The 24717-nt window shown below is 30.6% G+C and overlaps 2 protein-coding genes across 2 annotated transcripts; both read right to left on the bottom strand.

Moving 5' to 3' along the window:
- Window positions 1-6441: 6441 nt before the first annotated feature.
- Window positions 6442-13200, bottom strand: LOC107952098 (putative disease resistance protein At1g50180). Its single transcript, XM_041086905.1, has 4 exons — window positions 12151-13200; window positions 7132-8944; window positions 6799-6850; window positions 6442-6650 (listed from the first exon to the last, which is right to left on the bottom strand). Exons 1-2 carry the CDS (start codon window positions 13172-13174, stop codon window positions 7149-7151), a joined length of 2820 nt encoding a protein of 939 aa, XP_040942839.1. The 5' UTR covers window positions 13175-13200; the 3' UTR covers window positions 6442-6650; window positions 6799-6850; window positions 7132-7148.
- Window positions 13201-16859: 3659 nt separating this feature from the next.
- Window positions 16860-24514, bottom strand: LOC107952488 (probable disease resistance protein RF9). Its single transcript, XM_041086904.1, has 3 exons — window positions 23442-24514; window positions 17151-19138; window positions 16860-16999 (listed from the first exon to the last, which is right to left on the bottom strand). The coding sequence occupies exon 2, from the start codon at window positions 18611-18613 to the stop codon at window positions 17384-17386; it is 1230 nt and encodes a 409-aa protein (XP_040942838.1). The 5' UTR covers window positions 18614-19138; window positions 23442-24514; the 3' UTR covers window positions 16860-16999; window positions 17151-17383.
- Between the last annotated feature and the right edge of the window lie 203 nt (window positions 24515-24717).

Raw genomic sequence — 24717 nt, 5'->3', positions numbered from 1 at the left:
ATAACTGACTGTCTATGTACATGCCATTTTAATTCAAAATATGGTACCTACTTTTGAAGCTCTTGAGGATGTGATGAGATGAGAGATCTTCTATCTTGACTTTACCTCCTCGAGTCAAACTTAGCATTTTAATGATTCGCTTTTATCCACAAATCATAATCTTAGCCCAAAGTAGATTTTCTAGAACACACCGGATATATGAAACAAATACAGAGGTGCATTATTATGCACTAATGAACAGAGAGCACTAAAGTGCTATACAGAGAGCACTGACATGCTAAATATCAAAGAGCACCAACGTTCTAATAGTCAGAGAGCACTAACGTGCTAAAAATCAGAGAGCGCGCTAAAGTTCCTTAATGGCATGCCACTAATATCCTGGTAGTTCTAAAATCCATCTACTTGGGCATTAGAACTGAATCTCATTCATTTAAATACTTTATAGAATTATTTCGAAAAACACTTCTCATTTCTCCATCATAACAATTTAGTGCTTATTTCACAATTCACAATTATCACACCATTTTCACATATATATACTTTTGTCACAACATTTACTTAATGTTCAAACAATATACCACCTTATACTTTCCATCTATCATTTTCTTTACAAATTTCATAATTCTATAATCTTTTATTTTACTTTATTTTATTTTATTTCTAAATAATTCTATACTATAATATAAGCATTTAAATAAAAAAATTTAAAGTAAAATAATCTTGTAGTTCTTACAACAAAAAGGTTGAGATGATGTCTTCCTTCACTCCTTAGCCTTCTCTTTTCCTTTTTCTTCAATTAGATCATTTCCTTTCCTTTCTTTCTCTTCAATTTCATATAAAACACATAACATTTATATATTAGAAAAAAAAACAATCAAATAAATTTCCTATATTATTTAATAAAAATAAACATATATGATATAATAATTTCATAATTTCTTACCTTAGATAACATTTCAATTTAATTCATAACTAAAATTATTTCTATTTCTATCACAATCTATACCTTATTTTTACTTAAATTCTACTTACAACTTGACTTAACTCTCAAATTTTCACTAATAAACCTAAATATCGAATTTCTTACAATTTTACATTAAACTTATAACGTATTCCCCAATTTAATCCTTTTCCCAATCCTAGTTTGAATTTTCATCAATTCAATCTAATTCATCCACTAATTCAATATAAACTACATAAAAAAAATTCTACTAACTTTCAAAATTTCAACATATACCTACTAGTAAACTCAAAAATTTCAAGAAAAGGACTTAATTTGACTTACCAATTTAAAATTGAACCTTAAAAACTCTAATTTTCTTCTTTACTTTTTCTTTCTTTCTTTCTTTCTCCCCTGTTCCGTTTCAAATTCTATTCTGTTTCTTTCTTTTCATTTGTTTTATATAATATAATATAATATAATATAATATAATATAATACAATATAATATTACTTATTAATTAAATAATATAATATATAATATATATTTTAAATAAAAAATATCTTAGATATTTCATTTGTTATGCCGCCTCAATCTTAGAAAAAGGCATACTTCCTATTTGGTCCTTTTAACTTTCTTTAATTTATAATTAAACTTTCACACTTATTTCGATCTAATCCCTTTTTCCTAATTTCTTCTAATTACATCAAATTATCCTAGTCAAAACATAATTAGATACACAACTAACTTCGTAAATATTTATAATAAATATTTACGAATCCGATTTACAGGAAGAAAGTCCCGGAAATGCATTTTTTTATTTAATCTATTTAAATAAATTTTACCATATAATCAATAAAATTTTATTATCAAAATTTTCATGCAGCCTTCCTATCATAATATAGACCATACCACAATATTAAAATAAATTTTCTTTCTAGCTCGGATTTGTGGCTACGAAACCACTATTTCGATTTACTGAAAATGGGTCATTACATTTTCTTTTCATTTCAGCTTTTTTTTCCTGATTTTTTTTCATGTTCTTTTTCCATTTCTAAAATATATATTTTAATCAATACCATCGATGTGTCAAGCGGCACCTCCGATCGCTATATATACCCTAACCCACCTGACCAACAATATATTAGTTTTGAAAGCTAGTATTTTATTGAAATTTTTTGTAGCAATATCTAAGAAGAAAAAATATATTTTGTAGAAGAGGAGAAAAGAAAAAAGAAGGAAGATTTGTGTTTTCCACTGCAAAAGTAAGGTTCAAGTTAGTATAGAATATGAAAAACCAATTCATCGTATGGTTCATTTAGATGGATTAATTTTAAAAACAACTGTTGGTTGCATATTTCAATCTCGACAAAAAATAGGAATGAAATTTGTAAGGAATGTGTCTGTTAATGATATGAAAGGAAAAATCAATGCAAAATTTGCTCGATGTTATGGGAGGAGGATATAGAGACTATTTTATAAATGTTCAATTTCGTCAAATCTTAAAATTTACTGAGATTAAACGTTTAGATGCTGAAGACGTGGAGATAATAGTTGTACAATACTGCCCCACTAGGAGGGTTAACACTGAACACGTTCAATTGTTTGCCGAGTTAGCAGATATGGAGCCCGTTGAAGATGTGTAACACCCCTTACCCGATACCGTTGCCGGAGTCGAGCACGAGACATTACTTAGCTTATCTTACTAATTCGGTGCATAAACACTTGGTTTGAAAATTTATTTCACTATTTACAGCAAATCTGTCCAATTGGGCAGTAGTTACTAAATTAATTATAACTTGAGCTACGGAACTCAAAATTTAACTCCGTAAATTTTCCATAAAACTAGACTTATATATATACTTACCATAAAATTTTTAGAATTTTTGGTTCAGCCAATTAGTACAGTTTATTAGTTAAAGTCTCCCCTGTTTCACCACCTGACTGTCCTGACCTCTTGCCACTAAAAATAAGTTTTCTCACTGTAGGATTTTCATATGAAGTTCTTACTTGTTTTTACAGAAAATAGACTCAACAAGGAATCTAGACATATAAACTATAACTCTTAACCATTTTTTTTACAATTTTTAATGATTTTCTAAATTCAGAACATGGGACTCCAAAAATAGATCTGACCCTGTCTCACTAAAATTCACATATCTCAAAATATAAAATTTCTTTTGTTAAACCGTTATTTTTCCATGAAAATAGACTCAACAAGCTTTAATTCCATATATCATTCACTCTCTAATTCATTTTATACTATCCTAGGTGATTTTTCAAAATTACATCACTGTTGCTGTCTGAGTTCTGTTTCTTTGCAAAATTTTACTCTTTCATGATTTCCATACATAATTTATCACCTAGAATTTTATAACAACAAACATCTTCATCCTTGACCATTTAAACAACCATTCATCATCAAATGCTTACACATCTTTCTATAGCAAAACCATAATTACAAACATATGAAATAACTAAATCCCTATACATGCCATAACTCAAACATGTTTCATCATAAAATACCGAGTAGTTGTTCTTGATAGTGTGGACGATCTCTGACCTCTTTAGGATTCTTGAAGTAGCCTTGCAATACTATAAGAGAAAAGAAATAAAAGACGTAAGTATAAAGCTTAGTAAGTTTACTAGCAAATAAATAATAATACTTAACACAAATAATTAAACTCAAGTGACTATATCTCTAGTTTACTCTTTAGTTAATCTCATACTAGTTCTCTTGTTTGTTTACTTAATATAATTGTGTTCATAACTTACTCCTCTCTTGCTGCATCATTGAATATAAATTGTTAATATAATAAATTCTTAAATATTACAACTCACCTGAGCTTGCCATTTTTACTTTTAACTGACCTTTCATGCACACGATTCGTTTATTAGCCCGTTGAGCCACATTGGAACAATAAGGATACTTGGGTTTCTTCTGATCATAACATGCCAAAGCCATGTCCCAGACATGGTCTTACATGGGACCTCTCGTCTCGGTGCCAACGCCATGTCCCAGACATGGTCTTACATGAGACCTCTCATGATCTCAAGGATGCCAATGCAATGTCCCAGACATGGTCTTACATGGGATCTCTTTACCCAAATGTCATGACATTTGTATCCAGTACTTTCCTTATGTATCAACGGGACTTTTTAATATTAATTCATTATCATTTTATACTTAAATTAACATCAATATAAATTCATGAAATAAATTCATAGTTGCTGGAAAATAGCAACATTAATAATAATTATTGAAATATTGCATTTATTTACCGTAAACTTACCTCGGTGCCAAATATAGCCAAATTCACCAACTTAGCCTTCAACTTTATTCTTTCCTTTATCTAGCCTCGAGTTTCGTTCTTCTTGATTATGGAGCTTGGAAGTTTGAAAACCCTAACTATGGCTTTCCCCCTTGCTGATTTCGTCCAAATGAAGAAGATGAGCACAATTTGCCATCTTTTTCCCTTTTAATTAATTTTAATTACTAGATTACCAAATTACCCCTAACTTAAAAATTTTCTATTTCACTTATCTCATGTCCATTTTTGTCTACCAACTTAATCAATGGTCTAATTACCATATAAGGACCTCCAATTTAAAGTTTCATAACAATTGGACACCTCTAACATGTAGAACTCAACTTTTTCACTTTTTACAATTTAGTCCTTTTGACTAAATTGAGTGCCCAAACGTCGAAATTTTCGAATGAAATTTTCACAAAATCATTTTGTGAAATCATAGACCATAAAAATATAAGAAAAATAAATTTTCCCTCATCGGATTTGTGGTTACGAAACCACTATTCTGATAACATTAAATTTGGGCCATTACAAGATTTCATTTCATTAAGTTAACAATATGAAGTTCAAGACTTGTGTATAGAGATTTTGAAAGCGTCTGTCGATAGATGATCGTATATGTATAGGTTGGAGCTCGATCTTAATGTTGGATGAGCAAAACCATCCGGTGATGGAGTGACATTGAGATGGGCCAAAAATCCACACCATGCTCGGACTGCATATGACAACCTTAATTCGGGTCCCTGTTTACAGATACATCTAGTTATGATTGAGGCTGATGTGGATGGTGAAGATGGATCCGGTAATAAATGATCATTTTGATAATGAGGGTGAAGATTTTAGGTCCCAGTGATATCAACGACGAAGGTGTGGATTATGATGAAAATGTTTACGCCCCTTTGATCAAGAACCCGGGTTGTGGCATTGTCATACACAATGACCCTGAAGCGCACATGTCGAGTGTAAATCTTGATGTGTCGCATGTGTTCGAGTTCCCCAAGTACCCTAATATAATATTTGCTCATTGATTGGCGGCATATCGAGCCTTCTTGAGGGTGAAGATTTTAGGTCCCAGATGATATCGATGACGAAGGTGTGGATGATGATGAAAATGTTTACGCCCCTTTGATCAAGAACCCGAGTCATGGCATTGTCATACACAATGACCCTGAAGCGCACATGTCGAGCATAAATCCTGATGCGTCGCATGCGTTCGAGTTCCCCGAGTACCCCAATATAATATTTTCTCATTGATTGGCAGTATATTGAGCCTTCTTGAATGGATAGTTGGAAAAAGAAGTATATGTACACTAGATTGAAGGATATGCCGTAACGGGAAAGGAAGAAAAAATGCATCAGCTTCGTAAGTGTCTTTACGGGTTAGAACAGGCCCCTCGAGCCTAGAATAGTAAGATTGACTTGTACTTTCAGCACTTTTGTCTTCAACATAGCCCAAGCGAGCCTTCCCTCTATGTGAAGGTTGGAGTAAACGAGAATTTTTAATAGTATGCCTTTAGGTTGATGATGTGATCTATGCAGGAATCGGTATGAAGATGGTTGAAGATTTTAAAAAAGCCATGATGAAAGAGTTCAAGATGGTTGATCTCGACCTTATGAAGTATTTTCTCGAGTTTCAAGTTAAGCAATTAAGTGGCGAGATTTTTATTTCGCAGGAAAAATATGTGGAGGATCTATTAAAGAAGTTTCAAATGTCGACTTGCAAGTCAGTGCCTACGCCAATGACATTTAATGAGAAGTTGCAGCAAGATGATGATAGAGAGATGGCTGATGAGAAGCTTTAGCGAAGCTTAGTGGGACCTCTAATTTATCTCACTAATACAAGGCCCGATATTGTTCAGCCCATAAGTGTTCTTTTGAGGTTCATGAGCAACCCGAGCAAGATTCATTATGCTGCTGCAAAGAGACTACTCAAGTACTTGTAAGGAACGAAGATGCAAGGGTTGAGATATGTGAAAGAATTGAGCAACAATCTGGTCGGTTTTATGGTTAGAGATTGGGCAGGTTCAGTCAAAGATAGGAGTACTTCGAGTCATCTTTTCTGCTTGGGATCAAAGCTGATTTCTTGGATTTCGAGGAAGCAAAACATAGTGGCTTTATCATCTGCAAAAGCCAAATATGCTGCAGCAACAAGGAGAGGCATGCAAAATTCAGCTAAAGAGAAATAAAATTAACAGAAAAGAGAACAAGCTGAGGAGTCATATTATTGATAATAATAAGAGTATTTAATTACAAGTTGTAGACCAAACCAAAGAGGTTCCATTGATCAACGGACACCGTAAGGTAGAAGATACAATATAACATCCAAATAGACAATTTTACAACATTAGAAAGAGGGTGGCCACAGATCAGCATCAACGAATGGCAGTCCCTCCTCTTACCTGCAAAATCAATACAAGTCATTATTAAACATAGGTTGAAATCAAGGTCTGATTATTTTCTGAATAAAAAGATTACCGAATGAAATATTAACAAAATTGAACAAGTGCTTGTCCTCATGATTTAAGAAAGCTAGTTCAAATTCATTACCATACTGATGCATTGAATTGAGCACAACACCACACTTTGACACTTGGTTCTCCTGAAAAAAGAATGTTTGTTTGATTGATTTATAAATTTGCAAAACCATGCATACTGTTTTTCCCCAATCAAAAAATTCTACGCAAATTATTTCAAAGAAAAGGAATGAAAGTAGAATGAAATTGACAGTTCTACAGAGGAGAAGAATAGATTATAAATGCATACCCCGAATTCATAGGTTTTTAATCAAGAAGAAGAGATATAGATTTCACAGAAAGTAGAGATTAAATATGCCAAAAAAAAAAAAAAACCAAGCATCTACAGTATAGATTGTAAAGTTACCTGACAAGTATATATAATTATATGTCACAGTTAGAAAATATGATGGAAGGAATATGCTGAACTTTGTAGAAATCTTCTCTTCCTTGCACCATTTTATCTTTAAATTCCTTTGGCATATACTCAATCTTTAATTCTTGGAGGGTTACAATGCATCTCAATCCATCTGGAAGCATCTTCAGTTTTTCACAACGTCTAATCTCCAAATAGCGTAGAGCAGGCATGGCTCCTCCTTCCACCTTCCACTTCTCCAAATTCCAAAGGCATGAAAGCGTTAGAGACTTAAGTTTAGGAAAATGGGGTGCAGAGCAAACCATTTCCTTTCCAATGAAAGCATAGTTATATAATTCCAGTACCCTTAAATTGGGCAGCTTCTCTAGTGTTGGCATAGGATCTTCCACAAGCTTGCACTCTGTCAAGTGTACATAAGCGATACTCGAAGAGAAATGGTGAAAATCTGGTAACTTCTCTATCTTCACTTCTAAAATCAACTCACACAAATTAACACAACTCGAAAGGAGGTGAGCTAATACTTTCGGATCTATTCCTTTATCATTCCAAATAGACAAGGACCGAAGGCAGTCACTTGCTATAATTGGCAGATTCTTATCCAGCTCCTCCTTAAAATCATCAATATTGAATGGCCCAAGAATCCCCAACTTCCTAAGTTTTGTGAACTTGGAAAGATCTGCAATGAAGCAGTTCCTTGTGTTGAAGTTGATTAGTGTTAAAATGTTTGTCAACGTGTGCAACTTCAATTTGGTCTTATCAGTCATCATCGGGAGATAGAGATGTCTTAACTGTTCCAACTTCCATATTATGTTAGGTACATTCATAGCACCATCATCAGCATGACCAGAAATTCTTAAATCCAAGGTTTGCAAACACCTTAAGTTGCCCAGAGACGAAGGGATTTTTGACCAAATGAATTCAATACCACATATATTCAAGAATCTGAGATGGATGAGATTACCTATAGCACTAGATAACTTACATCCTGAATATCCTAGCATGTCTCCTTCAAAACTTAGAACTCTAAGCTTCTTAAATTTTCCAAACATGTACTTCCAAGATCTCTTCCATTTCAGCATCACACAAACAAACCAGACCACACAGCAAAAATCTTCCTCATCTCTTTCACGGGGTTCCGATTCCAAATCAAACGGGCTCCAAAAGAACAAGATGGATCTGAGAGGAATACTACTTTTAATGCGCTGAACATGAATGTGTTGATGTACAGCAATTCTACGGACTGCCCTCGTATTGGATGGAGACAATGAGGAATCATTGATGATGCTGAGAAAATTTTCTTGCTTTGCTATTGACAGGCAAAGATCTCTCATTAGATCGTGCATGTGGCAAGTTTCGATCTTCAAGGTTGGGTCTCTTTCCCCAACTTGAACCATACACCTTTCCACAAGCTCATCTAAGAAGCCTTCTGCAACATCCTCCATAACTTCTCCTCCATTTCCTTCATCCTCTGTTGATGACACAAGGCCTTCTGCAACCCATAGTTGAATCAATCTTTCTGCAGGTATCTGGTAATCTTCTGGAAATTGACTCAAATAAAGGAAACATGGTCTTAAATAAGGCGGCAAATCATCATAACTCAAGGCTAACACATGCTCAATATGTTGGGCACCTCCTTTGCCTTTCTTTAAGTATGATTTAGTATTTTTATGCACAATTTGCCATTCATGTATTGAACTCTTTGTAGCCAAAATGCCTCCCAATACAATGATGGCTAACGGCAGCCCTGCACATTGATGAACCATTTTCTTCCCCAAATCTTTCATTTTTGCATCAGTTATGTTTTCTGAAAAATATAAATAAAAAACACAATTACTATTCATCGTCAGCATCACAGACAACTTTTCATTACTTTGAATAATAAATTAAAAAAAACATCATCGTATTCGTATGTGATATCTTACAAATTAGGTGTGATAAATTAAGTGAATTTTAATTTAATTTTTTTATTATCAAATCACTTTAAATGTATAGAAAAAAAGTTATGTTTTTGAAATTTCAGATATAACATACAAAAAAAAATATTATTTAAATATTTAAAAACTCTAAAATTATAAAAAAAAGTTTATAATAAAAAATAATTTATATATTATAAAATTGTTATAATATATTTATTTATAAAAAGTTATGACTTAAAAATGTGGAGATAACTTATTTATATTTCCATATTATATATCATAAAAATAATATGCTTATTAATAAAAAATTTTAATTATAATTTATTTATAAAAAATAACTTTCTAAAGTTACCCAAAAAAAACCATTATTTATAAGAATTGTTTTCAAAGTTATGGACAAATTACAAAAGTTATATATTGTAAATTTTTTTATTTTCTCAAATTAAGTTTATATAAGTTTTTATAATTAAAACTACAAACTATTTGGAAAATGAATCCAAATATTAGAAATTCGATATTAATTATGGAAATAGAAAAATGTGTTCTCGCACCATATCGTGACGTATAATAACATTTGAGAAAATAGTGTCAAATACAAATATCATATACAGTTGGTAAACTCTTTAATTTAAGACATTTAAGACTTCAAAATGTAATTAAGAAGGCATTTATTGTTCTAAAAAAATATTTCCTTTTATTAACATCACATTAGTATAGAATATAAAAACAAGGTTGCATTGTATCAACATATTGTCTATTTCATAACTTCAATCATAGGTAAAATTGAGATGATTCATACATCGTAGAGGATATAGAAAAATGAGAACTTAACAATCTTAATGATGTAAATTCAAATTCAAATAACGATGAACTCGGTTGACTAACAAATGATGATAATGAGCATATGTTAAATATTAAAAAAAATAAACAAATATGCACTAGAATAATTAAACAAATATGATGATTTTTATTTTTGTTATTTGTTTAAAAAATATTTTTATCATACTAATAATTTTTTATAATAATTAATATTTTAAAAAATTATGTAATTGTGTAATTAAAATTTGTACTATCAAATATGACATAAGAGATTGCAACATAATTACACTTTGTTAACTAAACATGTTTAGGGAATTACAATTCTTTGTAATTGCAAGAGTGTATAATAATTAATAATTACACTTTTATTCAATTATACGTAAAAAAAAAAAAAGGTTACATCAAACAAATATCATCAATGTAAAAAAGGAAATATCTATAAAAAAATAATAATAATCTTAGAAGTAAAATCTCTTAAACTAAAGATCATACAAGTAAAATAATATCTAAAATTTTAGAAAATTCCAAAAAATCTATAAAAGATATGAATTTATTTTATGAAATTACAAAATTGTTAAAAGCCTTCGAAAACATTCAAAAACTATTTCTAACATTCTTTAAAAAAAATTATTTCTAACATTATAAAAAAATTTATATATACAAATTTGAATTATAGAAAATTTAGATTAAAAAAGATAAAAAAATATTATTTTTATATACAAAATTTTACTAAAATTAAATTTTTAAATAAAAATGAATTTTTTAAACGTTACTTTTTTCTAAAATTATAATGAAAATAATCACAAAGATCAGCATTGTCATTTCTCAAAAAAAATAAAAATAAACACATAATATTTCAATATTCCCTGTTAGTTTTTGAAAGAAAAATTAATCGTTAATTTTTTATGTTGAGGAAAAAATTGCCATTTTTTTTAGAAAATTAAAAAACAATTACAGAAAAAAATACACTTCAATGGATTTTGAGCCCAAATTAAAATTTTAATTCTAGAAAAAATTTAATTATATAAGAATAATACTTTAAATATTTTTTGAATTTATATAAAATAATATTCTTATAAAATCAGTTTTTAATAATTTTAATTTTTAAATTTATATGGAATATAATTATAATTAAAGAAATTCTAAATTGTTTTATAATTTTATGTAATTTTTAGCTTAGTTTTTTTAAGTTTATAATTTAAAAAAAAAGAAGAAGCTTATTTTGCATTATTATTTTAGAATTTGTTGTGATTTCAGAAAAATAATCTTTTAGAAATTGTTATGATTTCTAGTTATCAAAAAATAAATTAACAATTTTATTTTAAAAAGTTTTCAAATCTTAAAAAGTACAATTTAATTATCTAATAGTTGTGAGTTAATTTACAAATTTAATACAATTTCAAACTTAAATTAATTTTATAAATATTAAATTATATATGAAAGCGTATTAATATAGCTTATACGCATTTTCACATATTAATAAAAATAGAAAAATTTTTACTCTTTAAATTTTACATTAATAAATGTAAATTTATAATTTGACCCTTTAAAAATGATAAAATTTTAATTTAATCCTTAAAAAAATTACAATTTAGTTTTGGCTCCGCCCTTGATGTTAATGCAATCCTTTTTAATTATTTATTAAAATATTAATTATTCACTAAATATTTTACTAATTTAAAGCTTCCGAGTTCAGAATTGTTTAACATATATATAAGTTCAAATAATTTCAAACTTTCAAAAGCATAATTTCAATATTATGCTATCAAAGAGTTGAGATTTGAAAATATGAAAATTATTTTACTTTTTTGTTAATAGCTTATCTAACATTTACAAATATTATAATAAATTTGATTATTATATATGTAATTATTTAATATTATCTTTTATAACATTTTTACTCATAATTTTTTAATAAGGATTTTATTTTTTTTTTAAAAAGTAATGTACACTTGATTGTGAATTAACCTTTCTAATTATCATAATTTAAATTCAAATAAATTAATAAAAATTATACACTTAAATGTAGATAAGTTAAGGAATAAATCTCATACACTTAACTCCAACATATATTGTTATATATAAATTAATTTTGATTTGTGCAATTTTATGCATGAAAATTCAATTTAATTCAATTTTTAAAAACTACTAATATAATTATCGACATAACACTATTTTAAGTTTACATATTACAAAGATTTAATTTATAACTTTTAATAGAAAAATATAAATAAAACAACTAATATATTAAAATAAGATAGAGATAAATATGTACCTGTAGAATGTGGGTGTGAAAATGCTATCCTTTGAAATAATTCCCAGCTTTCATCATCGTTTAAACACTGCAATTCATGTAAGTAGTATCCTCTCCTATCTGCATGCGGAACTATCTCTTTATTTCTAGAGGTGAGCAACAACTTGCTGTTACTGTCCATTGCAATTGGAAAAGCAGATTTAAGGCTATCCCAAGCATCTATGCTCCAAATATCATCTAATATCACCAAACATTTGTTATCCTTCAAGAAGTTATGCAATATCTCTGCTAATTCTTCATCTCTGTCAGCATTGTTTACAATTTGAAGACTAGATAAAATGTCTTTCCAAACTCTTACTTTTTGGCATTGTTGAGAAACATATACCCAAGCCAAGCGATTGAAATGACCAGTAACTTGACTATGGCGGAATATTTTCTTGGCAAGAGTGGTCTTGCCAATACCACCCATTCCGCATATGGAAACAACCTTGCAACCGCTTTCCTCATCAACAAGAATTGACACCAACTTCTTGATATCATCATGCAACCCAACAACGTTATCGTCGACAATATGAGGATAAGGCCGCCTCAATTCTCGCCTTTGATTTGAAGAACTTGTACCTGCTCCATCCCTTGGCTGTTTTACATCATAGGTTTGTAATCGGCGAGTCAATCGGGTGATTCTGGCTGTGATTTTCTGAATCTCGCACTTGGTTTGGCAGAGCAACCCTCCCTCGTTAAGGATGCAAGCAAATCTTTTGATGACATTAGAGAAACCTCCTTTCCTTCTAGGTGCAACTTTGAGAGCAAAACTCTCGATCACATCTTCGGCATCGTACGCCAATTCTCTGATTTCATTAATACTGGTGCGCACCACCTCATTATCAACTTTCCTCGCGTCTGCCTCCTTCAGGAAACTTTGTATCCATTCAAGCTCCTTTTGCAAATCCTCAACTTGGTCCTTCACGCCCATCAACGATGTGACTTCCTGAGTTAGTAATCTCCCAACAGTCTGGACAACAGATGAAATGGCTGAGAAATCCATGATTTTTGTTTTTCAAAAAAATTCAAAGCAAAGAAAATCTTTGTTTTCTGATAACATTGATATTGCCCCTTTATGGTGTTCAAAGTTTTAAACAAAGAATTAATCTTGCTTGTGGAACGGGTTTAAGTGATTCAAAATGTTGCACAAAAGCTTAAGAATAAAATATTAATTATTAACCATTCCCAGCTGCAAGCTTGAAGCAAAGAACAAACGGGAACACGATCAACTTTGTTCGCTAAAGGGAAAACCAATTCCTGCTTTAATATATTATGTATATCACTAAACCACATCAATCAATTTACATTAATGGCTTAATATATGTTACTTTTAACGCCAAAGAGTATTCTCTCAAGTCTCAGCTCAGGAAACTAAACGCAAGCTTGAACCTTAAGTAGTAGGAATAGAATACTGGTTTGCCCCCACCAAAGCAATTATCATTAATTCATCACTATTAATTGTATAAAGCTAAAAGAGCAAGAAAAGGATTTCATTCATACAAATTAAAGAAACGGAATCATATACTTTTCTTAGTGGTTCCTTTTAATACAAACTATAATTCCAATAACTCTATTGTGGGTGTGCCGTCAATATATATTTGGGAAAACTAGAGAAGAAATAGAATCGACATCAGGACAAGGAGGAGCACCACGTCATGATGACGCAACAAACAACGTCCAGACGAGTCAATATTCCTCGTCACGACGTGATGACGTGTATTTAACTTAAATTGGGTTTCTTCTCACAATTAAACTCTAATTAGTCTAGTAATATTTCAGTCATATTAGATTTTAATATTAGCCTATTTAAAGGGTCTTTGTAACCATGTTTAGGGAGTTAACAGAATATCCCTTATGTAAGATTTGATGAAGAGTTTTGGAGGGAGTTTTTGAGAGAGTCTTGTATTTCAGATTCAGGGTTTATTTGTTTCTCCATCTTATACTTTCCTTTTTCGGTTTTTATCATTTTAGTAAATTTTTTTCCTGTGATTTTTATCTTATTTGGAAGAGTTTTTCACGTAAAAATTTGTATGTTTGATCTTCTCTACATTTTCTATCTCGTTGTTTATACAGGTCGATCCCCAACAAATTAGTATCAGAACCTAGTTCAACTTTCACAAGTCGACTCGTTCAAGATAGCAATAATGAGATTCGACATTGAGAAGTTTGACAGAATCATAAATTTCAGCTTGTGGCAAGTTCGGATAACGAAAATTCTGGTTCAAAATGGTTTGAAAAAGCTCGTAGATGCGAATCAAACAGAGTAGGAAGAGCTTGATGAGAAGACACTTTTAACAATTCAGTTGTACCTCACTAACAATGTTTTGCCCATACTTACGGAGTATGGAGAAAATTAGAAGCCCTTTATATGACAAGATCTATCGCAAATCGCTTGGTATTTAAATAACGATTATACACTTACCTTATGGATGAATGTGAGAACCATAGGGTCAATCAATTTGTTACTTTATTGAACGATCAGAAGAAAGTTGTGATTAATATAGATGATGAAGATCAGAGTATGCTATTATTGTGCTTTTTGCCCCATTCATATAAAACTTTTAAGGAAACCTTGATTTATGGTAGAGATAAACTCTAATTTGAATATGTGAAGGGAAACTTTTTGAGTAAGAAAAAACTATATAATGAGTTAGGTTTGGGTAGCAAGTCTGGTAGTCAAGCCTCGCTTTTGATTACTAGAGGCATGCAACAGCCTAAGGATTTTGTTCGAAACAAATTTAGATCAAGATCGAAGTCGAGGAATCGTGACAAGACATGTTACTACTGTAAGAAGTTGGGTTACATAAAGGCAGAATGTTATAAGTTGAAAAGTAAAAACAGAAGGGCTACTAAGAGCGATGAGAAACAGAAGGTTGAGGCAGCCGATGCTAGTGTAGCCGAGAATAATGGTGATGATTGGTTACTAGTGTTTACGATTGAAAGGTCTAAGCCTGCATCTGAGTGGATTCTAGATTCGGGGTGTTCTTTCCATGTGTCTAATCAAGGACTTATTCTCCACATATAGTTCAGTTGAAGGTGGAGTTGTGCTTATGAGGAACAATTCACCTTATAAGGTAATCAATATTAGTACCATTCAGATCAAGATTTACGACGAAATTATCAAGACACTTTCAGATTCAGGCACATGTTTGATGTAAAAAAGAATCTCATCTCCTTGCGAAGTTTATACTTGAAGGGTTGTAAGATCGTCATGGAGTCAAGCAACATTAAGGTATCTCATGGAGTTCTCATTCTGACGAGAGGTCAAAAGATTGATAGTTTTTATGCTTTACAGGATTTAACAATGATCAGTAAAACATCAATTTCCTTATGTGTTAAGGAGTCAGAGTTGACTCATTTGAAGTACAAGCAACTTGGTCATACAAGCGAAAAAGGCATGACTTTTTTGAATAAGAGAGGTTCTCTCTCGGGTGTAGGAATTGGAAAAGATAGAGCACTGTGTTTATGGGAAGTAGACACAAGTCAACTTTGATTTGGCAGTTTAGAAAACTAAAAGTCTTCCAATTGCAAAGTTCAAGTACTGCTTGGACTTGGTTAATATCCTGCAAAAATCAAGTTATGCCCTTATATGACTCGACAAAGAAGATGTTGCATAAATGCAAATCAAACAGAATCGACGTCATGACGTGGAGGAGCATGACGTCATGCCATGTATTCAACTTAAACCGAGTTTTTTCTTTCAATTAAACTCTACTATCTTTTTCCAATTAAACTCTGATTAGTTTAAGAATATTTAGTCATATTAGGACTTTAATATTAGCCTATTTAAAATATTTTTATAACCTTGAGAGAGTTTTATATTTTGGATTTAGGGTTTATTTGTTTTTCTATTTTGTACTCTTTTTTCAATTTTTTGCCGTTTTAGTGAAATTTTCTTTACCCATGGTTTTTATCCTCTTCAGATGAGTTTTCTACGTAAATATTTCTTTGTTCGATCTTCACTTCCTTTTCTATCTCGTTGTTTATACGGGTAGATCCCCAACATCAATACTATATGTATTGTTTTGATTATAAAGGGACAAAAAAAATCCCCCGAGACCTTTCATGGTTGGTTAGATAAAATTAAACTTTTTAAACAAACATAGTTAGTCTTCAAATAAATATTTCAATTCAACAATTTTTATTTCTTTTTGAAAGCAAATTTACAATAATGCAGACTGAATTACAGATCGAAACTCTTTTTAGAAAATGATTGAAGTATGAATTTTTAGGATGAATTTGGTGCTTGGAAATTTAGGATGTTATTTTTTGAGGGAAATTCTGTACTAATTTATGACATTGTAGGGCGTGAGTCCACTCGAATTAAGTGATAACCAGAAGCAGGGGAGGAAGAAACAAAAATGAAAAGGGGAGACGTAAAAGCGTTGCTAAAGAGAAATAAAATGAACAAGCTAGCTAAACAATATTGGATTTGGAAGGTAAGAGGCAAGACAAAAGAAAAGCAAAAGTTGAAATTTAGTGCTTTTTTCTTTTTCTTTTTAAGTGTATATAATATTTGAAACTATAAAGTAGAGAAATGGGAAAGCATAAGTTGAGATTAATCTTGCTTATGGAACAGGTTTAAGTGATTCTCGTTACAATGTTATTGGATTGCATTTCTTTTATGTTGAAATCAAATAATTAAGTGATAGCCAAAAACCGGAGGGGAAGAAACAAAATTAAAAGGAGAAGCTGAGGAGTCATACTATTGATAATAATAAGAGTATTTAACTACAAGTTTTAGACCAAACCAAAGAGGTTCCATTGATCAAATAACATCCAGATACACAATTTTACAACATAAACCGATGGCAGTCCCTCCTTTTACCTGCAAAATCAATACAAGATATTATTAAACTTGGGTTGAAATCAATCAATCTGATTAGTTTCTGAATAAAAAGATTATCAAATGAAATATTAACAAAATTGTACAAGTACTTGTCCTCATGATTTAAGAAACGTAGTTTCAAATTCATTACCTTATTGATGCGTCGAATTGAGCACGACACCACCCTTGACAATAGGTTCTCCTGAAAAAAGAATGTCAATTTCATTGATTTACAAAGATTCCAAATTTGCAAAACTATGCATACTCTGTTTTTCTCCAGTCACCAAACTCTACGCAAATTATTTCAAAGAGTATGCATGAAAGTAGAATGAAGTTGACAGTTCTACTGGGGAGAAGAAGAGATTATAAATGCATACCCTGAATTCATAGGTTTTTAATCAAGAAGAAGTGATAAATTTCACACATTGTAGATAGCATAAAATATGAAGGAAGGAATGTGTTGGACTTTGTTGAAATCTTCTCTTCCTTGCACCATTTTATCTTTAAATTCCTAAGTTCTTCACAACCACTAATCTTCAAATGGCGTAGAGCAGGCACGGCTCCTTCTTCCACCTTCCACTCCTCCAAATTCCGAAGCCCACTAAGGTTTAGAGACTCAAGTTTAGGAAGACGGAGTGCAGAGCAAACCATTTCCTTTCCAATGAAAGCATACACATATAATTCCATAACCCTTAAATTGGGCAGCTTCTCTAGTGTTGGCATAGGATCTTCCACAAGCATGCACCCTATCAAGTGTACATATGCGGTACTCGAAGAGAAATGGTGAAAATCTGGTAACTTCTCTATCTTTACTCGTAAAATCAACTCACACAAATTAACACAACTTGAAAGGAGGTGAGCTAATACTTTTGGATCTATTCCTTCATCATTCCAAATAGACAAGGACCGAAGGCAGTCACTTGCTATAATTGGCAGATTCTTATCCAGCTCCTCCTTAAAATCATCAATACTGAATGGCCCAAGAATCCCCAACTTTATAAGTTTTGTGAACTTGGAAAGATCTGCAACGAAGCAGTTCCTTGTGTTGAAGTTGATTAGTGTTAAAATGTTTGTCAACTTGTGCAACTTCAATTTGGTCTTATCAGTCATCGTCAGCGGGAGATAATGTCTTAACTGTTCCAACTTCCATATTATGTTAGGCACATTCACAGCACCATCATCAGCGTGTATTCTTAAATCCAAGGTTTGCAAACACCTTAAGTTGCCCAGAGAAGAAGGGATATTTGGGCTGTTGAATGCAATACCACATAAATTCAAGCATCTAAGCTGGATGAGATTACCTATAGCACTAGATAACTTAAATCCCGAATATCCTTCCCCTCCTTCTTCAAAGCTTAGAACTCTAAGCTTCTTAAATTTTCCAAACATGTACTTCCAAGATCTCTTCCATTTCAGCATCACACAAACAAACGAGACCAAAAAGCAAAAATCATCCTCATCACTTAGACAGGGTTCCAAATTCAAGTCAAACGGGTGCCAAAAGAACAAGATGGATCTAAGAGGGATACTACTTTTAATGCGCTGAACATGAATGTGTCGATGTACAGCAATTCTACGGACTGCCCTCGTATTGGATGGACAATGAGGAATCATTGATTATGCTAAGAAATTTTTCTTGCTTTGCTATTGACAGGCAAAGATCTCTCATTAGATCGTGCATGTGGCAAGTTTTGACCTTCAAGGTTGGGCCTCTTGGCCCAACTTGAACCATACACCTTTCCACAAGCTCATCTAAGAAGCCTTCTGCAACATCCTCCATAACTTCTCCTCCATTTCCTTCATCCTCTGTTGATGACACAATGCCTTCTGCAACCCATAGTTGAATCAATCTTTCTGCAGGTATCTGGTAATCTTCTGGAAATTGGCTCAAATAAAGGAAACATGATCTTAAATAAGGCGGCAAATCATCATAACTCAAGGCTAACACATGCTCAATATGTTGGGCACCTTTGCCTTTCTTCAAGTATGGTTTAGCATTTTTATGCACAATTTGCCATTCATGTATTTAACTCTTTGTAGCCAAAATTCCTCCCAATACAATGATGGCTAATGGCAACCCTCGACAGGTATTAACCATGTCTTTCCCCAGCTCATACAGTTTTGGATCAACTGTGTTTTCTGTAAAATAACAAGCAATAAGAACATCAAATTACTTCTCTTCACTACATCTTCCGTAGCTTTTGAATAAATAAGTTAATTGTTTGGTTAACACTTGAATAACAATAATGCTTTTCTGGATCTTGATATCCTCCAGCACTATTTTAAGGGTAAGCTGCAGAAATTTAAATTATATTTTGATGAATGAACTTTAATCTATTTTGAAAGAGTCACTAACATTATCAAATTGTATATTTAATTACTAGACCATTAATGAAGAAATGACAAGTTGACATGATACTTAAATAGTCATTTAAGAAGAATTTTTTATCAACTTACACATCTCATCTCTATACTTTTTCTTTTAAAGCAATTTAATTACTCTTTTTTTCCCTATTTTTTAACTTTTCTTTTTCTTTGATTTCTTTCATTTCCTAACAAAAGATTTAAGAAGCCAAGGACATAAACTTAGTTTGTTGATTGATATTATTTGTATATTATAATTTCTAGTAGCGAAAGAGATAAACTTAGGTGTTGTATAATAAATTGAAATTTTAAGTACTTAAAATTAAGTACCATAAAATCTGGTGCAATAATATCGAACCATAAAATTGATTTGGTATTTGAATCGACTTAAAACACAATATACAGAAAGAAATTGTACATTCAATCAAATACCAAATCCATTAATAAAATTTTATAATTTCACTGATTTAAATTGCACCATAAAATCGATTTGGTATTTGAATCACAATCAAAGCTTCATGAGTATAATTGTACCATAAAATTTCATGTATCAAATTGCACTTTCAATCAAAGTTTATTTGTAGTTTTGGGGATTTATGCCATAGTTTAGTTAATTTTAGATGTTGATTGAAATTTCACTCAATTGGCACCATTGCTATTGCAACAATGAAAAGGATGTGATTTCAAGTGTATTTAAATGCATTTTCCCTCCGATTTAAGGATTTAGAAGGTTTATGTGTAAATGTAGGCATTATATAAAAAATTAAAATTAAAATTAAATAAATTAATCAAAATTATATTTAAATTTTATTAATTTTAAGCTAGATTAATACCTTGTGAAGACCATTATTAAATATTTATTAATTTAAATAATAAAATACATATTCAGATAGAATAAATTTGTTAAGCAAAAATATTAAGTTTTAAAGTTAACACTATTATAGATAATAAGAATGTGGGGGGGGGGGAGGGAAGTATTGTATCAATACATTCTTTTTGAGTTTACTAAAATTAATATATCAAATAAAATATTGTTTCAAAACAATAAATAAATTTAGAAATTTAGTACTTAACAAAAAAAATACTATTAAATATAAGGATAAACAATATATAATCTCTGAACTTGATAAATTTTTTCAATTTTATTCGTGAACTTTTTTTATTTACATCAGTCTTGAAACTTGACAACTTGGTTTTACTTTTGATCCCTAAACTTGAATTTCATTAAAGATTTATATAAAATATAAAATATTTAAATTTTAAAAAAAAATTAAGTGATGATATAGTATAATCTCAAAGTATCACATCATCATGCATTAACTAAATCTAAGTTTAGGGTCCTATGAAAACTAGCCAGGTTCCAAAACTAATATAGACCAAAAAAATTCAAGGACTTAGATGAAAAATATTTCCATGTTATTTTATGCCTTAAATATATGAAAATTTTTAATTTGCAATTTAGCTTTTAATCTATACCTTATCTACAATTCACAGTTACATTGAATTAGATACTTTACCCGTTAAAGAAGTATGAGATGACATTTTTAGGTTGGTAAAACATTGGCATCACATATCACTCTCCTTATTACAAGTGAAGAAAGAGCAACAAATAATAGAAATGGTTTTAAAACCTAAAGTTTAGAAGAATTTAATAAAATATTTTTAATTATAAACATTTTAAAAAGATGGAGCTGAAAAGGTCTATATTTTTGAAATTTTTAATATTTAGAATTCCAATAAATATTTGAAAATTAAAACTTTTCAAAACAATCGAAAAACATAAAAACATAAAAAAAAATATTTATTTTTTTAAAATTTTATTTTCTTTCTTATTTTTAAAATAAATTTTAATTTTTTTTCTCATTCTCCACTATAATGAGAGTGGCACGTGATGGGAGTGGCACATGTCAATATGTCATTGACTATGAAAACGTCACATCATTCTTCATTATATTGAATTATAATTAAGTGGCAAAAAGGGACAAATAACCATTAAAAGCCCCTTTATTTTTAAAATTATCAAAATGGGTCAGGTTTTGAATTAATTACCGAAATGGACCATTTCCCTCAAAAACTCATCCACGTCAGCGCGTTTTCAGGGAATAAAGTAGGAAAACGCTTCCTCAAGGAAGCTCTTTGTCCATGTGGACAGAAAACGCTTCCTTGAGGGAGCACTTTGTGTCCACGTGGACAAAGTGCTTCCTCAAGTAAGCACTTTTCCCGTTTTTTAAGAGCTAGGGTTTTTTTCTACTAGAGCTAGGGTTTTAGGGGTTTTGAGTTTTTAGATTTTAGGGTTTAAGGAAAAAAATTAAATAAATAAGGGTTTAGGGTTTAGGGTTTCTTAATTAAATTAATTATAAATTTTAAAAAATAGATTAGGGTTTAGTGTTTATGGTTTTTAAGGAAAAAATTAAATAAATTAGGGTTTAGGGTTACTTGAGTAAATTAATTATAAATTTAAAAAAAAAATTAGATTAGGGTTTAGGGTTTTTAAGGGAAAAATTAAATAAATTAGGGTTTAGGGTTACTTGAGTAAATTAATTATAAATTTTAAAAAAAGTTAGATTGGGGTTTAGTATTTAGGGTTTTAAAGAAAAATCAAATAAAACTAGTTGTTATTCGTTATATATTTTAAACTCTTCTAAAAAAATAAACTAATAAAATTAAATGTTTTTAGTAAAAATTAAATTTATTAAAAGAATTTTTTAATAATAAATTAAAAATAAAATATATAATGAATTTTTGTATTTTCAAATTTTAAAATAGAAAAATAATTTTCTTATAAAAAACAGAAAAAAGTTAAAAGTTTATATATATATTAAATTTATCTTTTCCTGTAATTTTAAATTTATAATAAATTAAAAATATTAATATAATATAATATGCAAAAAAGTACATGAAATTTAATATAATACAATCATATTAATAATAGAATATTTTAGGGATAATAATTCCTTAATTAAGGTTTTAAGATCATGGGTAAATATTTTATTGATTGTTAGTGAATGATTTATAAATAAGTATTAATAACTTCATTTAATGGAATTTAACATAAATTTTAATATTTTAATATTTAATATATATTTTAAATTGTAAAAGTTTAAATTCAAAATTCGAGAAAAAATATAATAATTGTAATCAATATTTAACTATATTTAAATAAAGTTAGACTTAATAAATAATTTATAAATAATTTCTAATATTTTAAAATTTATAATTAATTTAATTAAGAAATCCTAAACCTTAAACCCTTATTTATTTAATTTTTTTCCTTAAAACCCTAAAATCTAATAACTCAAAAACCCTAACTCTAATTGCAAAAAACCCTAAATCCTAAAAAACGGGAAAAATGCTTTCACAAGGAAGCACTTTGTCCACGTGGACACAAAGCGCTCCCTCAAGGAAGCGTTTTCTGTCCACGTGGACAAAGCACTTCCTTGAGGAAGCGTTTTTTGTCCACGTGGACAAAGTGCTTCCTTAAGGAAGCGTTTTCCTGTTTTATCCCCTGACAACGTGCTGACGTGGACGCGTTTTTGGGAGAAATGGTCCATTTCGGTAATTAATTCAGAACCTGACCCATTTCGGTAATTTTAAAAATAAAAGAGCTTTTGTTGGTTATTTGCCCGACAAAAACGTATATTAACCTATAAAGTAACTTATATTTCAAATCATATTAAAAATAAGAAAAGTTAATATTTACCTAACCATTAATTTTAATCTAAACTTTCCAAACTTATTGAAAATAATTGGGAAGTATTAACAATATCTAATTGCTTTAAAGAATGTGTTTGGATAAAGATTTTTAAAATTTTTTAAAATCTTAAATGCTACTATTTTAGAATTAATCAATTCAAAGTGTTAACACTCCTAAAATCTTCTTTATATTTACTAAAATATATGAATTTTATATTGTTGATCTCAAATTACACACAAATTTTAAAATTCTCCCATATATTTACCCAAATAAATAAATCTCTCTTTAAAATGATATACTTTATAACTTTTAATATAAAAATATAAAAAAATAACATGAAAAATAAATGTAGAATAATATATTAGAAATAAGATAAATAAGTACCAGTAGAATGTGCTAGAGAAAACGCTATCTTTTGAAAATAATTTCCAGCTTTCACGATCCTTTAAACACTGCAATTCATATAGGTATCCTCTTCTATCTGCATGCGAAATTATCTCTTTGTTCCGAGAGGTGAGCAAGAACTTGCTGTTAGTGTTCATTGCAACTGGAAAAGCAGACTTAAGACTATCCCAAGCCTCTATGCTCCAAATGTCATCTATTATCACCAAACATTTGTTATCCTTCAAGAAGTTATGTAATATCTCTGCTAACTCTTCATCTCTGTCAGCATTGTTTCCAATTTGAAGACTAGATAAAATGTCTTCCAAACTCTTACTTTTTGGAATTGTTGAGAAACATATACCCAAGCCAAGCGATTGAAATGACCAATAACTTGACTGTGGCGGAATATTTTCTTGGCAAGAGTGGTCTTGCCAATACCACCCATTCCCCATATGGAAACAACCTTGCAATCGCTTTCGTCATCAACAAGAATTGACACCAACTTCTTGATATCATCATGCAACCCAACAACATTGTCGTCGACAATATGAGGATAAGGCCGCCTCAATTCTCGCCTTTGATTTGAAGAACTTGACCCTGCTCCATCCCTTGGCTGTTTTACATCATAGGTTTGCAATCGGCGAGTCCATTGGGTGATTCTGGCTGTGATTTTCTGAATCTCACACTTGGTTTGGCAGAGCAACCCTCAATCGTTAAGGATGCAAGCAAATCTTTTGATGACATTAGAGAAACCTCCTTTCCTTCTAGGTGCAACTTTGAGAGCAAAAGTCTCGATCACATCTTCGGCATCATACGCCAATTCTCTGATTTCATTAATACTGGTGCGCACCACCTCATTATCAACTTTCCTCGCGTCTGCCTCCTTCAGGAAACTTTGCATCCATTCAAGCTCCTTTTGCAAATCCTCAACTTGGTCCTTCACGCCCATCAACGATGTGGCTTCCTGAATTAGCAACCTCCCAACAGTCTGGATAACGGATGAAATGGCTGAGGAATCCATGATTTTTGTTTTTAAAAAAAATTCAAAGCAAAAAAAACCTTTGCTTTCTGATAACATTGATATTGCCCCTTTATGGTGTTCAAGGTTTTAAACAAAGAATCAATCTTGCTTGCGGAACGGGTTTAAGTGATTCAAAAAGTTGCACAAAAGCTTGAAGCAAAGAACAAACAGGGAACACGACAAACAAAAGAATAAGGAATAAAAGTTTCCACCAAAGAAATAGTAATTGGCAAAACAAAGTACGTATAAATAATA

The sequence above is a fragment of the Gossypium hirsutum genome, chromosome D01 (assembly GCF_007990345.1).
Source record: "Gossypium hirsutum isolate 1008001.06 chromosome D01, Gossypium_hirsutum_v2.1, whole genome shotgun sequence".
NCBI lineage: Eukaryota > Viridiplantae > Streptophyta > Magnoliopsida > Malvales > Malvaceae > Gossypium > Gossypium hirsutum.
This window is presented reverse-complemented; position numbering and strand designations above follow the sequence as displayed.